The sequence below is a fragment of the Sarcophilus harrisii genome, chromosome 4 (genome assembly GCF_902635505.1).
Source record: "Sarcophilus harrisii chromosome 4, mSarHar1.11, whole genome shotgun sequence".
In the NCBI taxonomy this organism is placed as follows: Eukaryota; Metazoa; Chordata; class Mammalia; order Dasyuromorphia; family Dasyuridae; genus Sarcophilus; species Sarcophilus harrisii.
In genome coordinates this window covers 436,898,544-436,914,351 of record NC_045429.1, presented here as the reverse complement: position 1 = coordinate 436,914,351, position 15,808 = coordinate 436,898,544, and the positions used below count along the sequence as shown (strand labels likewise).

The window sequence follows — 15,808 nt, the reverse complement described above, 5'->3', positions numbered from 1 at the left end:
ACCAGCCGTGAGAGAAGTAGAGAGATGGAGGCGCCCATCGCAACTCTGCTGGCCATCCCTCCCTCCTCAGAGCCTCTCAGCAGTTGTTGGGCCTCCCTCCGGTTTTCTCTGGGAGAGAAGGCAGGGGGCTGGATGGTCTCCAGGGTCCCTTCCAGCTCTGCCCTCCTTAAATCTCCGCAACCTCAAAGCCATGTGGGACTTTTTTCCTGCAGCTTTTGGCTTCTTGGCATCCCAGGTCTTTTCATCTCCCCATGAAAGTTATCTTCAGCGATTCTTGGATTCCTGTCCCTTGACTCCACTGTGAAGGCCAGTGGCCTCATTTCTGTCCAAACACACGTGAGAGCCCTCACAGCCTTTCTATTGCTCATCAGATTGTTGTAACTCCCCCTTGGAGAGAGCCTCATTGATTTCTCCGATTGTCGTGTGATTATGAAGCGACTTGCTGCAGCGCCTGCTGTGGATTCGGGCAGCATGAGGCTGGAATAGGGGCCCCGCTGAGTCGTGCGGTTTTTAATGGCGATTTCCTGTTAGATGGCTTTGCTTTCCTTTGAGACAGCGATTTGGGGGCAGGCTAGGGAGGCTTCCTAAGTATAGGGTAGGACGGCTTCACAGATTTCCAGACAGTTCGCTGAAAAGGAATCTGAAAAAACATGCACTGCTCTGAGACAGAAACAGAGAGAGAGAGAGAGAGTGTGTGTGTGTGTGTGTGTGCACGCGCGCACATGCATGTGCCCCTCAGGACAGTCGCTAGCTGATGGTACCCACTGGAGACATGAGAACAGTATTTGAAAGATAGCATTATTCATAGGATGTTTTAAACCTTTTTTTCTAAGGGTGAATTTAAAAGGCATTCAGTTCTGCTTTATTTGGTTTCTTAATCTTCTTTCCCATCATTGCTGATGCTTTGGTTAAACCTCCAGTGGTACCCTATTAACTTCTGACCTATCCTGAAATTAGGCAAACCCAGGTTTCGTTTCTTTTTTTTTTTTTTTTTTTTTTTTTTTGGTATAATTATTATATCCTTTTAAGATGGGTTCTTTTTTTTTTTTTATTTTTTTTTTTTTTTAAATTTAATAGCCTTTTATTTACAGGATATATGCATGAAACCCGGGTTTCTTGGGTAATTTGTCATAGATGCAAGTGATTGACTCAACGGGTGTGGGTCAGTGGGCTCACATGAGGCTGTGAGCTGTGGCTCTAGTAACAGCAAGGATAAAGGTTTTTTTTTATTTCTCCTTAATTCTTTTTATTTATTTTGTTAAATATTTCCCAATTACATGTAAACAATTTTTTAAACAAAAGTTTCGAATTCCAAATTCTCTCCCAGCTCTCCCCCAGGAGGACATCAATGATACATGTGAAGTTGGGCCAAATATTGTCATGTTAGTAATATTGCAAAAAAAAACCCCAGCAAAATTATAAAAATAAAGTAAGTTTTTTTTAAAAAGCCCGCTTCAGTCTACATTCAGAGGTCATCTGTTGTCTCCCTGGAGGTGGAGAGCATTGTTCATCCTGGGTCAACGGCAGTGCTGTTTTCTGAGCTGGGTGACTTAGTGAAGCTGGTTTTTCCTTATGGCTTTCCTGCACATTCTGAGCTCGGCTCCCTGGCCATATGGTCAATTCTGATTTAAAAAGCAAAACCAAAAAACACAAAACTTTGGAACCAGCTTCATGCTTCTTTGCTAATCTCCTTCCCCCAGTCCCCCAGCCCTCTGCCCAACCCCAGCTGTTCACTCATGATGAACACAAATCTTGTCTCCCTCCTTACCTCATCCCTCTGTTGAGCTGAGAGCAGGGAGTTTAGTTCCTGCTGTTCTGCCTATAATCTTTTGTTCTAGAGTCTCTGTCTATCTAACTAGAGGTTAAACTAACTTTTGTTATTGTTCTCAAATAATTGAAATGCCAGAGATTATGTAAAGCAAAACATTTCCTCAGGGAGCCAAAAGATAACTGGGCTTGGGGGAGGTTCAGGGAGCCACATCCAAAATAAATTCTTCCCATGGACTGATTTACCGGAAGGAAGGCAGGAACATGTGACTCATTTGCTTGGCATCTTTGAGAATCTTCTGAGGAGAGTTTGCAGGTAGGGGATTGTGTTTTCTGGGGGTATGTTCACCCCCCATTGTCCATTAGGCGACACGGCCCAGGAGACTTTGCAGAGAAGACACCACTAATGTAGAGAACAGTGTCCCTACTTTATCTCTCTTTGGGCGTATAAGGTGAGACTGATTGCTCCTAAGTAAACGACCTTGATAAAACTCAGTGGAGACAGGCAGTCTAAAGACTGGGCCAGTGATCCGCCCATAGACAACCACATGCCACAGTTCGAGGGCTTAAAGTGACCTGACACTTTGTTCTGATCATGGACTTCCTGAAATTGTCATCAGAAGAAGGAGCCCTTGCCTCCTTTCCCTAATTGGGCTTCTCCTGCTGGTGACACCGGTGTCCAAGTCAGCGTGCTCTGATGTTGGATTGCATTCGACATCTGCCTGGACATCTGGGCTTGTTCGCTGTCCTGCTCCTTGGAGGGATTTACATTAAGTTCTTGATCCTGTTTATGGATGATTCCAAAAGCAAATTTTTCATTTTCATGAGGAGGTTGACTTGGAGCCTGAGGTAGCGTTTTGTGTTTTGAAGAGCAGTGCAGCTTGTTTAGCTGTGAACTAGCCAAGATGGAGGATAGTGGCCATTCTCAGAGAAGAGATGGGTTAACAAAAAAGACAAGGGCTGCTTTTTACACAGGAAAATATAAACTGGATGAATCCCAGTTTCCTCACATACAAAATGTGAGTTAATATTCCTCACAATAGTCCATCATTCTTCACTCACTCCTAGACTGTCTGTTCCTCCTTAGCCCTCATCCCATCCTCCAGAAAAGCCAAACAAACAGAAGATAAAACTCTCCAAAGTCAGCCCTCTGTGCAGAGGCCGTCTTTCTTGATTGGGAATTCTCTCCCTAGGACCAACATCTTGGGAAGGGCACACTTCCTCTCATTCAGAGGAACTTTTCCCCTCATCCCCCTTTTATGTTCCATTCCCTTTTATGTGTTGTCTTGGAAGGTGGGGGTTGTCGCACTTACCAAACATTTTGTGTCAGAGATTTTCCATGTGTTATCTGATTTGATTCTCAAAACAATCTTCTGAATTGGGGGCTATTAATATCCCTGTTTCACATATGAGAAAATTGAGACACAGCAGTATTGTGATGTTCCCAAGCCCACATTGCTGATGGGAACAAAGGTGGGATTTTAAATCAGGTCTTTCTTATCCAGGTCCTGACCATGACAAAAATGCTGTCTATCTTTAGAAAAAGAACTGCTAAGCAATTTGATAGAAGTCACTCATGTGCACAGTCATACAAAAACATATTTCCCTCTTAGTGATATTGTGAAAGAAAACAAAATACCCTACCAAAAAAAAAAGAAAGTAAAAAATAGTATGTTTTGATTTGGATTCAGACTTGGTTCTTTCTCTGGAGGTGGCTGACATTTTTCATCACAAGTCCTTTGGAATTGTTTTAAGTCAAAAGATAATGATAAATGTTGGAGGGGATGTGGAAGAAACTGAAACACCAATGCATTGTTTGTAGAATTGTGAAATGTTCTAACCATTCTGGAGAGCAATCTGGTACTATGCCCAAAGGACTATCAAACTGTGCATACCCTTTGACCCCACAGTGTCAATATTGGGTCTGTATCCCAAGGAAATCATAAAAGAGGGAAAAAGACAGATCCACAAGTGCAAAAATGTTTATAGTAGCTCTTTTTGTGGTAGCAAAGAATTGGCAAAGGAGTGGATGTCCTTCAGTTGGGGAATGCCTGAATAAGCTGTGTTACATGTAGGTAATGGAATGTTATCATTTTATAAAAAATGATGAACAAGGTGATGAGTGAAACAAGCAGAACCAGGAATACATTGTACACTGTAACAGCAAAAATGTGCAATGATCATCTGTGAAGGACTTGGTTCTTCTCAGTGGTTCAGTGATCGAAAGCAATCCCAACAGACTTTGGACTGAAAATGCCATCTGCATCAGAAAAAGAACTAAGGAAACTGAATGTGAATTAACACATGCTATTTCACTTCTTTTTTTTTATTTGTTTGTTTTTCCTCTCCCATGGTTTTTCCTTTTTGCTCTGATTTTTCTCTCAACATGATTCATAAAGCAATGCGTTTTTCTCTCTCAACATGATTCATAAAGCAATGCATATTAAAATTAAATAAATTTACTAGGAATTGTCCGGGGTGATTCTTTTGCAGAAAAGAGCTAAGTCATTCACAGTTAATCTTCATATAATATTGCTATTATTGTGTATAAGGTTCTCCTGGTTTCACTCACTTTCCAAATTTTTCTGAAAATGTTGTCCTCGTTATTTCTTATAGCACAATAGTATTCTATCATAATCATATACCATATCTTGTTTAGCTATTCCTCAATTGATGAGCACCCCCTCCATTTCTAGTTCTTTGCCACCACAAGAATAGGTCCTTCCCTCTTACCCCACTCTGTTTTCTCCCTCTCACTCTTTTTTTCTCCTTCCCTGCCCTTTTCCTTCTTACCTCCTTGCTTCTCTCCCTCCTTCTATTGTTTTCTCTCTTTTTTATCTCTTTGAGATACAGATCTAGGGGCAGCTAGGTGGTGCAGTGGGCAGAGCAGTCCTGAACTCAGGAGGACCTGAGTTAAGTGTCTCAGACACTTAACACTTCCTAGCTGTATGACCCTGGGCAAGCCACTTAACCCCAATTGCCTCAGTGGGGAAAAAGAAAGGGATACAGATCTAGTAGTGGTTTTGCTGGGTCAAAGAGTATGCACAATTTGATTGCCCTTTGGACTTAAGTTTCAAATTGCTCACCACAATAGTTGAATCAGTTCATGACTCCATCAACAGCCTATTACTGCCCCAGTTCTCCCACATCCTCGCCAGCATTTAACATTTTCTTTTTCTATCGTTTTAGCCAATCTGATGTGTCTGAGAGGTGGTGTTGTGTGTTATGTATCTAATCTAGTCCACTGATCCACCACTCCGTTTGAGAAACTGTACCAGATAATTAAAAAGCCAGTACCAGATAATTTTGCTGATGACAGCTTTATAATAGTTTGAGATCTGGTGCATAAGCCAGGTTCCTTCACTTTGTTTGTTTTTCATTAGTTCCCTTCATATTCTCGACCTTTTGTTCTTTCGGATACATTCTATTTTTCCTAGCTCTATGAGATAATTTTTTGATAGTTTGGTTGGTATGGAAGTACAGTGTACTTTTAGATCTCCTGTGTGGCTATTTAGCTCACTTAATGAAAATTTCAGGTCAATCCGTCATCACTGATGACTAAAAATTTAATCTGATGGACTTATGAGCAGTGAGCATGGGACTCAGAGCTGAAGCTCATGCTTGCAGATGAGGGTGATCCACACCTGAGAAGCCTCAGGTCTGTCATAGCTGACAAGCTAAGTTTATGTGCCTGGGGCTACGTGCTCTGGGGACAGCTTCTGTGCATGAACATTTGCTCTTTGTCCCTTGTAGAAAGATTCTAGTAGCCTTCCAGCTATTGAACATCAGCTTAGAACATTGGGTATCTCTAGTTGTGGGGCCCAAAGTTGGCACGTGGGGAAGGTAGGGAAGTGGAATTTGTGGGCATCAACCTTTCTTCGTGTTGCCAGGCTGTAATGGTTAGACCCATGCTGCATAGGGCTGAAAGAGAGGGAGAAACAGAGAGAGAGAGACAAAGACAAACCCAGAGAGAGAGAGGGAGAGAGAATGAATGAAGCAGTAGCTACACAGAAAGCTCAAACACAGAAAGTTTTACCTGGTGAAGAGTATAAAGTTAATGAATGTTCTGCCTGCCACTTGTGGTAAGAAATATGTGACAGGGACCAACGTGCAACAGGTTTGAAAAGAAAAGGGGTTCTCCTCAGGCCTCATATAAGTGTGCACCAAAAGATAAAGATTTAAGGCCCTCATGGCTAGGTGCTGATGATTCAAAGACAAAACCAAATAGTCCTTACTTACATTCTTCTGGTAGAGATAAGTAAATGGAATATAGACTTGGAATTTGAAGTCCAAGGTCTCCCCCAAACTCAGGGTTCACACAGATCAACTCCAATCCTGGAGGCCTGGCCCAGAGAAAGGAATTTTCTTTCTTTGGCTCATTGTGTCCCCACCTCTAGTTCTATAGGCAGCCTACGTATAACATGAATAAAGGGTATGCGATAACATTATTCCCCATTCCACAAATGACTCACAGGAACTCACGAGTAGCTAAGGCAAAGACTCAATCATGCTTAGCAGCACTGTGCTTTGTACCTATTGGGTGCTCAGTAAATGATTTTTGGTGACTAAATAGACCATTAGCCTTTACCTAGAAGGTAGACTCTTGGGTGGGTTGGGAGTCTTGATGGACAAATGCTTCTCTCACCTTGGACTGTCCCGAGTAACTCAGCGTTGGTCACATTCAGATCTCTTCTTGATTAGGTGAGAGATGAGGTGGACCTGGACTAGGATGGTGGCCAGTGACTAAAGAGAAGGGGACAGATGCTGGAGCTTGAATTAACATGACTTGGCAATGGGTTGTACTTGAAATGGAGGAAAAGGAAGAGGATGACCCTAAGGTGGTGATCTTGGGTGGTACCTTCATAAGAAGCAGGGACACGTTTCAATCCCTTTCTTCCTTTCTTCATCCCAGGCTTCCCATCTCCTCTTTCCTCTTGGCTCCTTGTATTCCTCAGTCCTCTTCTGACTCATCTCTTCTCACAAGTTAGCCCCTCCATTCTGGATCCTCATTCATGGCTCCCTCCAAAAAGGGAGCCTCTTGTTTTCAGGTTAAGAACTTTTTGGCAAATCAAAGTTTAGTCTGGAAAGAAACTTATGTGAACCATTCATTATGCTGAACTTTAGCTGCTTTTCGAAAAACCAACATTTTGGTCATCTAATTGCCTCTCTGAGGTCAGTCCCCAAGTCGTTGTGGAGAAAGTATGTTCCATGCATTTGGACACAGGAACAGAAGTCATGATGCCTTTTGTAGTACCGCTGAGGGCTGAAACCCAACGTGGAGGAACTGGGGCAAGACCAGAAGCCATGCTGGCTCTGTGACTTAAATGGCTTATGATCCTGATGAATGGACCGGTGTCCCCTGGAAGGTCTTGGCTGGGGTACCTCAGGGCTCTCTGGGTTCAGCCACATGCTGTGAAATAGTTTATCAATGACTTGGATAAGGGTGTCAAGCTTGCTTCTCTGACTAGCAGATGGAACGAAGCTGGGAAGGTTGACTGATGTTATTCCAAGTAGAGGGATCATCTAGCCAACAGTCTGGGATTTGTTTGGAGCCGGGTAAGAGGAAAGAGTCATATCTAAGCGAAGAGTCGGCAGTATTCCTGGGGCCATCGTGAGCTGCAGTACTCACAGGGGTGAGAGGCCCTCTATGCTTTATGTGGGCTGGACCCGTCAAGAACACAGGGTTAGTTCTATGTGAAAAGCGGGAGAATGTCCTGAGCAGGGCAGCTAGCCAGGTCATGCCTCATGAAGGTCACTTTAAAGAGGCTGGACTCGCTTGGCCCAGGCAAGAGAAGCCTCCAATGTTTTGCTGGGTGTAGTCAGGGAAACCCTAGTTTTTAGATCTACTCTGTCTGACCCTGAGCAAGTCACTTCACCCTGTTTATGTCTCAGTTTCCTCATCTGTCAAATGGCAATCATAACAGCATCCACCTGACAGGGTCGTTGTGATGATCACATGAGAAGGTATTTGTAAAGTGCTTAGCACTTACTAGGGGCTTCATAAATGCTTCTTCCCTTTTTACTTAACTGGACATGATTCTAACTTTTGAGTATTTGGAGAATTTCCAATTAGAAGAAAGAATAAATTTATTCTGTTTGACCCTAAGAGCAAAATTAGGAGCATTAGGCAAAAATAAGGAAGTTAATTTAGGGTTAACAAACGGGATATCTTCCAAACAATTGGAACATTGTGAAAGTAGACTCAGTCACCCAAAGTCATCAAGCCAAGGCAGCCTGAATATCTGTCAGGTACCAGTTGGTCCTAAGATTCTTGAGGGTCTTGCTAGCTCCAGTTCCATGTGAGTGTTTCCTGTTTTTCAGTAAGACTGATAACTGTTAATATCTGATGGAATCAGAGATCTCTCATCTGTCATTGTTGCCTTGGTCACCCACTCTGATATTGATTAAGTGTGTGCAGTTCTTACTTAACATATTTCCATATTTGTCATTCTAAACAAAACAAAACAAAAAATCAGATCAAAAGAGGAAAAATACGAGAAAGGAAAAAAAAAAACCAAGCAAACACCATCACCAAAAAGGTGAAAATACTATGTCCTGATTTACATTCAGTCCCCCTAGTTCTGTTGATGTGGATGACTCTCCATCACAAGTTGAAAAACCTCATTGTTGAAAGAAGCCACGTTGATCACCACATAATCTTGGTACTATCCACAATGATCTCTTGGTCCTACTCACTTCTCTGAGCATCAATTTGTGTAAGTCTCTCCACATCTCTCTGAAATCATCCTTTTGGTCATTTCTTACAGAACAATAATATTCCATAACATTCATATGCCACAATTTATTCAGCCATTCTCCAATTGATGGACATCCATTCAGTTTCCAGTTTCTAGCCACTACAAACAGGGCTGCCACAAACATTTTTGCACATACAGGTCCCTTTCCCTTCTTTATGATCTTTTTGGGATATAAGCCCAGTAGTAACACTGCAGGATCAAAGGGTGTACACAGTTTTATGCATCCTTTGAGCATATTAGCCTTGGTGTCTTGGGTCCCAGAGTGTGAGGGCAGTGCCCTTGAGGGGAGAGACTGTGATGAGCCTTAAAGACCATTTAGGATTTTTGTGGTCATGTTTAAAACTGAACTCATCTTTCTTCCCCTAAGCCCTCCACTCTTCCAAACATCCTGTTCCTATTAAGGCACCATTCTTTAAGGGGCTCAGCATCATGATCATGGTGTTCTCTTGAACCTGGCGCTTTCCTTGCCCCAGCTAGCCAAAGCACAATTTCTGTGCCCACTGCCCCCGCTCTGCAGCCCCATCATCACTTCCTTAGAGTACTGTGGCCACCTCCCCGAGTCTCCCCGCTGTCCCTTACCACTTCCAGATCATTCTGCATTGCCAAAGTCATCCCCCTTCCCCACAGATCTGATTATGTGACTCCCTACCAACTAGCCCCATGGCCTCTCACTTCATATGGAATGTGTGTGTGTAGCTTTAAAACACTTCCCAGGCCAGCCTCTGTCTACCATCTTCCTTTCTGCACGTCCCTTGTCCTTCCTTCCCCTTCTGGGCTTCCTCTTTCTTAAGAAGCAGGCCGTGCACCCTCATCTTCATGACATCTTTGCTGCTCACCTCAGCTGCAGGAGCCTTTTGTCCCTTTGCACCAACTTTGACTACTTTGTATGGGGGTGGGGATAAAAATCCATGTGCATTTATTAATTTTGTGAAGTAAATCTTTCATATGTACATCTTATCTCTACCATTAGAAGATAGATTAGTTGTAAGTTTGCTTCCTGCCTTTGTACCCCAGCGCCTAGCACAATGTAGCTGATTCCTTAGGAGGGTGGAATGAGGCTCTGGACTCTGGTCGTGTCATGGCAACGAGGCTGGAACAATTAGTTAGTGCAGGAGCTTCAAATGAGGCCATGAGGAGACTGAAATGGGGAAGCTGTGAGGGAAGGAGCTTACTTATTGTGATAGAAAATAGGAGATTAACATTAAGATTCATAGATAGGAGCAGATTCTTGTGGTGGAAAAAACCCCACTCTGCAGGGGAATGAGTAAGAATTCCTCCAGGGAGAACATAATTTAGGAAAACTTCACGGATGAAGGGAACTTTGAGGAAGTCTTTAAGGCAGGGAGGAACATGAATTAATGGAGAGGAAAAGGGCCCGGCCAAAAATGATAAAGCAGCTGCAGAGACTTGTTATTTTTGGTATGTTAAGTATACTTTTGGGTCAAGTTAAAGGAGCGAGATTAGGAAATAACATGGCGCTGCCATCCATGGGCTTTTGAGGAATGATAACAAACAGACCTTTTCTGAAACAATACAAGAGCAGGGAGAGTTTGGGGGTCAGAGGGAGACCATTGGGTTTTGTTGAGAAAATAGGCCTCTGGGTAATGACTGGATGTCTCGCCTTATTGGGGATCTCACAGGAGAGAGTGGGTTCTAGAACTGGCGGTGAGGAGTGAGAACAAATTGGCAGGGCACAATAATACTGTCACATGATTTAGGCAGAAGGTCTCAGCCTCCCACAATCCTGTCCCTGTCCCCCTCAATCCTATCTGCATGTGTCTGAGGAGCACACCCGCCAGCGTTTGTCTCCTGGCTCTTGGGCTCGTATCTGGCCGAGGGAACAAGCTTGTGGGCTGATTGAACTTTGTTGTAGCTTGAAGACAAAAAAATCTCATCTCTTCACCAGCCAATTCAAGCAGCCTCTTCTAGCCCGGTTCTCCCTCGTGTGCTGGGCCGCAGGGTATCTTCCTCAGCAGGGGCGGACTCTGCATTCCCTTGTCCCCACCAGCAGCCAGATCTGGGTGTTTACAGTGGGAGGGGCGGGAGGAGGGGGTGGGGAAGGCAGCTCTCCTTAGATCTCTGTCCAAAAGGCTGTGCACCCTGGGATAGTCTTCTAAAAGTTTTCTTCATCATCCTTCCTCCCTGCTTTCCAGGCCTTCTTTCTTCCCTGCAAAACACAAAAAAACACACTCACACACACTCACACAGCATTTTCTTGACCAACTGAAACCTGGAACTTCCCAAAGTGACGCAGGGTAGGCTGAGCTGTTCCTGTAGGAGTCCCTTAGATGACTGTTGTCGTGGATTGTGGCGGCCCATGTGGAGCTGGATTCTAACGGCTAAGGAGAGCTGTTAGACCGGGGCCCCTGTCTGTGCCCTATCTGTTACCCAAGTCACAGTTGGTTCTTGAGTTCTTGGGAGAGAGTTTTTTCCTCTTAAGTATCTGTGGGGCAGCACTCAGGATAGTGCTCAGCACATAGTAGGTGTTGGGCATGTCTCCCAGTGGCATCTCTGGGTGAGCCTCAGTTTTCTCATCTGTAAAATGAGGGGGTTGGACTCTGGCCTTGGTAGTTACTGCAAGCCCCATAAATCTGTGTGCTGCTCAGCAGAGATTTATTAATTACTGTGAAATCACTGAGAAATAGCCAAAGGGCCAAGAATACAAAATCGTGAAGGAGGAAAAAGCTCTAACAGTTGAATGACAAACTTCTCTGCATACCCAAATCTGTTGGGTTTCATTTCCTGAGAGGATCTCACAGATTTATTCTCGACTCTGTCCGGTCAGAACTCTGCCTGACGACTCCCATGCACTGTGAATGACGTTCTCTGTGGTTCTTGGTAGCCTCATTAACGTGGGGACAGCTCGGGCCCTAAGTGGGTAGAGCAGAGGACAGTTCCCACCTCAGACACTTAGCTGTGTGCCCCCGGGCGCCGCTGGGGAAAGAAAATCCATGGACAGTGCAATGCACACCGGGACGATGACAGCAAATTCTTTAGCACTTTGGGCCGGGAGTTTCAGGAACTCCTTTTCTAGTCCCTTCTCTGCTGCTGACAAAACGTAAGACTCCTTTAAAGACCTGGCCATTTGCTGATTTTTGTGCTTCAGCTCTGTTTAATTTTGATTACAGAGATGAAATATTATGGTCACAGTTCACATTAGAAACTTAAACCAATGGAAGTTTGGCCCCAGGCTCATGTGTCTCCCTCCTCAGAGGCTGCTGAGCTCTTGGGAAGGGCCCCCGGGTCCCCAGATTTCCCCCTCACCCCTTCCCTGCCCAGGGCTGCATGCTGCCTTCTGGTTTCAGACACAGTGATCCTAATCAGCTCAGTCCAACTCCAAGACACTGCGTGTCAGCAGTTGGAGCAGCCGCAGCTCATTATCCGCTCGGGGCACAATTACTTGGCGGCGACCCTGTCTGGAAGGCTTCACTGAGCCCCAAAGAACTCATATCCTGAAGAGACACTCGGCAACCGGCCCTCCAGGAGCGGATCACAACTGATAGGAGTTCTAATTTATAAGCCCATAATCTGATCTCCTGCTTTTGAAAGGAGATGGGGTAGGTAGATATTTAGTGTCCATATTCCTTGGGCATTTGGGGAAGATTTATTTGCTTGTGAGATTGATAATATTTTATAAGGACACAGGACTTGATTACACAGACCCGCTGCGGTCCCTCACCTGCCCAGCCCCCCTTCCTGCCAGGAGCAGGCTTGAGGATTGATTGACTCTGAATTCAGGTCTGGAGAAGGATGACTCATGTCTGGCCTGGTGTATTGTCTGGGACCGCTCCCCCATCCTCAGAGGCTTGGGGACAGGCCCAGCCCAGGCAAGGCTCCTGAGATGCATGTTTCGAAAAGTCTCCATCCCTGGTCCTGAGCTGGGCCGGGCCCCGGCACCCTGACCCCAAGCAGCAGGAGCTGTCAGGCCGACAGCAGCCTTTCCTTCCAGGACAAGGGACGCTCTAATTGCATCGCCTCTTTGAGCAAGGAGGCGAGGTCACTGGGGGAGAGGGGAGAGCTCCGAGCGCTGGCTCCGGCGCTTCCTCTGAGGATAGACATGCCGTGCTGTGTCAGACTGAGTGTCTTTCCATCCATCTGAAAGGAACGGTAGAATGGGCACCACTCAGTGAGCAAAGCCTCTGCGTCCTGGAGGGGCTTCTCAAGCTCCCCTCCCCCAGCTTCGGCATGGATGTCTCTGTCTTCCGCCTGCTTTTCCCACAGGGTTCTGGACACGAGCGGGGATTCCATGAGACCGCATGCAGTGCATTCTGGTCCTGACCTTCCCTGTGTGCCTTTTGTGCCATCCTCCAGCTTAGCTATGACCAGAGGGGTTACTTGGGCTTCCTGGGGGGAAGCCGGCCTAAGTGGGTGTGAACCAGAAGGCCTTGGGACATTTGGCCACGCTGGAGAGAGGCAGGAGTAGTGGCCCGCTCTTTACTGCTCCCGTGGTCTTCATCACAGTGTCTCCCCTGACCCAAGCCTATTACAAGGGGAAACCTGGGATTCTGGGACTTTGTTCAGTAGGCAGCAGAGCCCCCCAGAAGGCAGGGTCGTTTGGTGGCCGCAAAATGGCCCTGGCTCTTGCTTGCCCCTGCCGCTGGGGGCTGCCTCCCTATGCCTTGCCAGTGCCCCCAGGTTTGGGACGGGGAGAAGGGGCCAGGCGGGCTGTCTGCTCCGGCCTGCCCCAGGCCCCTGCCCAACTCTCCTTTCAGGCCCTGGCCCCCAGCCCAGACTCACCATATGTCTTCCCTCTTCCCGCAGGCTACCTGTGCATGACAGACCAGTGGTTCTCTGAGTACGTCTACGAGGTGGTGGTGGACAAGAAGCACGTGCCGGAGGATGTGCTGGCCGTCCTAAAGCAGGAGCCCATTGTGCTTCCAGCCTGGGACCCCATGGGGGCTTTGGCCAAATGACTGGCCGGCTCTCCAGTTCTCACTTCCTGGAGCACGAAGGGGAGTTCTGGGGACTGAAGCCAAAGTGGAGGAGGCGGCTGTGATCTTGCCGGGCCCAGTCAGACTGCTGGTCTGCTGAGCCCCTCACTCCAGGAGCCTCTTGGGGAATTGTGCTTTATGCTGGACTGTGGAATCAACACTCTCTATTTCAGACAGGCTACTCTTTCCAAACGAATAGACCAGGTCATACTGTGTCCTCTCCTCCAGCCCTGTCACTCAGGCTCTAGGGAGGGGGGACAGGGGAATCTTAGCGTTCTAATCAAACTTTAAAAAAAAAGGAAAACTCCGTAGAGCAGAGAGAACTGTAGGAGACAGGCGGGGGAGGAAGCCGGCTGCTTTTCACCCTTGCCTGCGGTTCTCGGGTTTCAGAAGGGAAATGTCACCCTAAGCTTTAGCTCCCGGGGCTGCATGCTGCCTGACTGAGGACGGAGGCTCTGCCATGTGGGTCGCTGAATTTCACCTTTGCCATTTTAGCTTTCTCTGCCTCTGCCGGCATGGGATGGGGGTGGGGCCGGGGGCCGCAGGGCCACCGCTTGGGCCCGACTCCCATGGCTTGGAGCTACAAGGGTGGGGGGAGGGGAGAGGGCACACCACCACTTGCTAAAATCCATCCAAGTTCGGGCTCAGGAAGTTGAGATGAGACAGTGACCAAAATCATATCATGACCTGAATTGAAAAAAAAAAATAGGGGAAATCTCTAGCCAAATGGTGTCATTTTAAACTTCTGCATCTGGGAGGGGTAGCGGGTGGGGGGACGGGGCTGCATTCTTTAAGACGACTAGATGGTGCTGTGAAGCTTTTGAATAAAACATTTTCTTAAATGAGAAGGAGTTGATGTGTTTGGTCTATATTGATGAGCCAGTGAGGCTCCGGGTGCCAAGGGACCTAAAGGACCTTTGCCCCCCCTCCCAGCCGGGACTGGTAGTGCTTATTTGTGGGCTTGCTCTGCTTTCCTTTGACTCATAAGTGAACATGAAGAAAATGCTTTTCTGGAGAATGAACTGAGGAGTCCTGACCCAAGGCTGCTCCGCCATGTTTGCACTGGGGGATCCTGGGGCAGCCAATCTGATGAAGTCGCTGGATCCTTTTTCAGAACCCTCTTTTTAAATGCATAAGATTCAGGATTCCCAAGGGTTCCAGGAGGGCCAGGACCAGATCTAAGGATTTCTCCTCTGTCTCTTAGCTCAAGAATTCACTAAGTCATGGTTTATCAAGAACCTGCTGTGTCCAACACTCGGGGTCGGGTCTGCCGTAACCCAGGAAGACATAAGCTACGTGCCCATAGGCATGATTGTGTGAAGGAGAGGAAGGGTACAGAAAACCACCCTGAACCCTGTGGGTTATTGGTCAGTATGAGCAGAAGGGATTAAGTGTAGGAATCAGACAGGACTTGTAAGCTTGGAGGATCTGGAGTCAAAGGTGGCTAATGCTTGAGATTTAGAACTGGGGGTTCCAGCAAGAAAACTAGGGAGGAGAGCCGGAGGGGCGGGTTTGGAAGGGAAGAGGATTACCTGGGTTGTGGAATGCCGGCAGGACCTCTACAGGAGATGGTGGCCAGCAGGCAACTAGAGATGTGGGATTGGAGGTTGGGGGACCAGTGACAACCGAAGCCATGGGAATAGATGAGATCTCCCAGAGATACAGCCGCAGGAGGGGTTTCTCCAAAACTGCCCCCTTGTGGAGCCATGGAATCCCATCCCCTTCCTGGGCCGTGCGCAGTGTTCACCCATTCTCCGGCACTACGACGACACTGGAAATAAACAGCTTTGAAAGGCTCGAGATACTCTGATGGACACCGACCAACTGCAGTTCCAGAGAGCTGGTGGTGAAGGGTGTCGCCCACCTCCTGGCGGAGAACGAGACAAATGTAAACATTCAACGGCCGATGTGGGCATTTGTTTTGTCCGACTCGACCTGCTTGTTACAAGTCTTGTTTTTCTTTTTCCAGTGTGTGAGGTGAGATGGGAAAAAATAAATGATGTTTAATTGGGAAAATAAATTTTAATTTAGAAAGTTAGGCGAGAAAAATGGACGTAGGTCAGAGTCTTGGGGGTTCACAGCTGGTTAACATCTGTCCAGCTGCTCTAAACTTGTCTTCTGACACTGATGCTCTTTCAAGTATGTGTTTAACTTGATTTTCAGTTGTATGATCTCTTGCCCACAGAGCTGAATTTTTTGGTGTTCGATATAAAGGGCGAATCATAGACTCATAGACTTGAACCTGGAAACTAATTGAATTCCCTCATAAATGGATTAATGAATGAAAAAAACATTTATTAAGTACCTACTATATGTAGGCACTGAGTGCTGGGGATACAAAGAAGGGCAAAA

At 46.4% G+C, this 15,808-nt stretch overlaps 1 protein-coding gene across 2 annotated transcripts in view; it reads left to right on the top strand.

Annotated features, from left to right (window-relative positions):
- Positions 1 to 14,298, top strand: part of BLMH (bleomycin hydrolase) — a 44,015-nt gene extending 29,717 nt beyond the window's left edge. For both annotated transcript variants that reach the window (XM_031967740.1, XM_031967741.1), the window contains one exon: positions 13,287 to 14,298. In XM_031967740.1, coding sequence (XP_031823600.1) covers positions 13,287 to 13,438 — 152 coding nt within the window. In that variant the 3' untranslated portion in view covers positions 13,439 to 14,298. The remainder of the gene's footprint in view (positions 1 to 13,286) is intronic.
- The last annotated feature ends 1,510 nt before the right edge of the window (positions 14,299 to 15,808 follow it).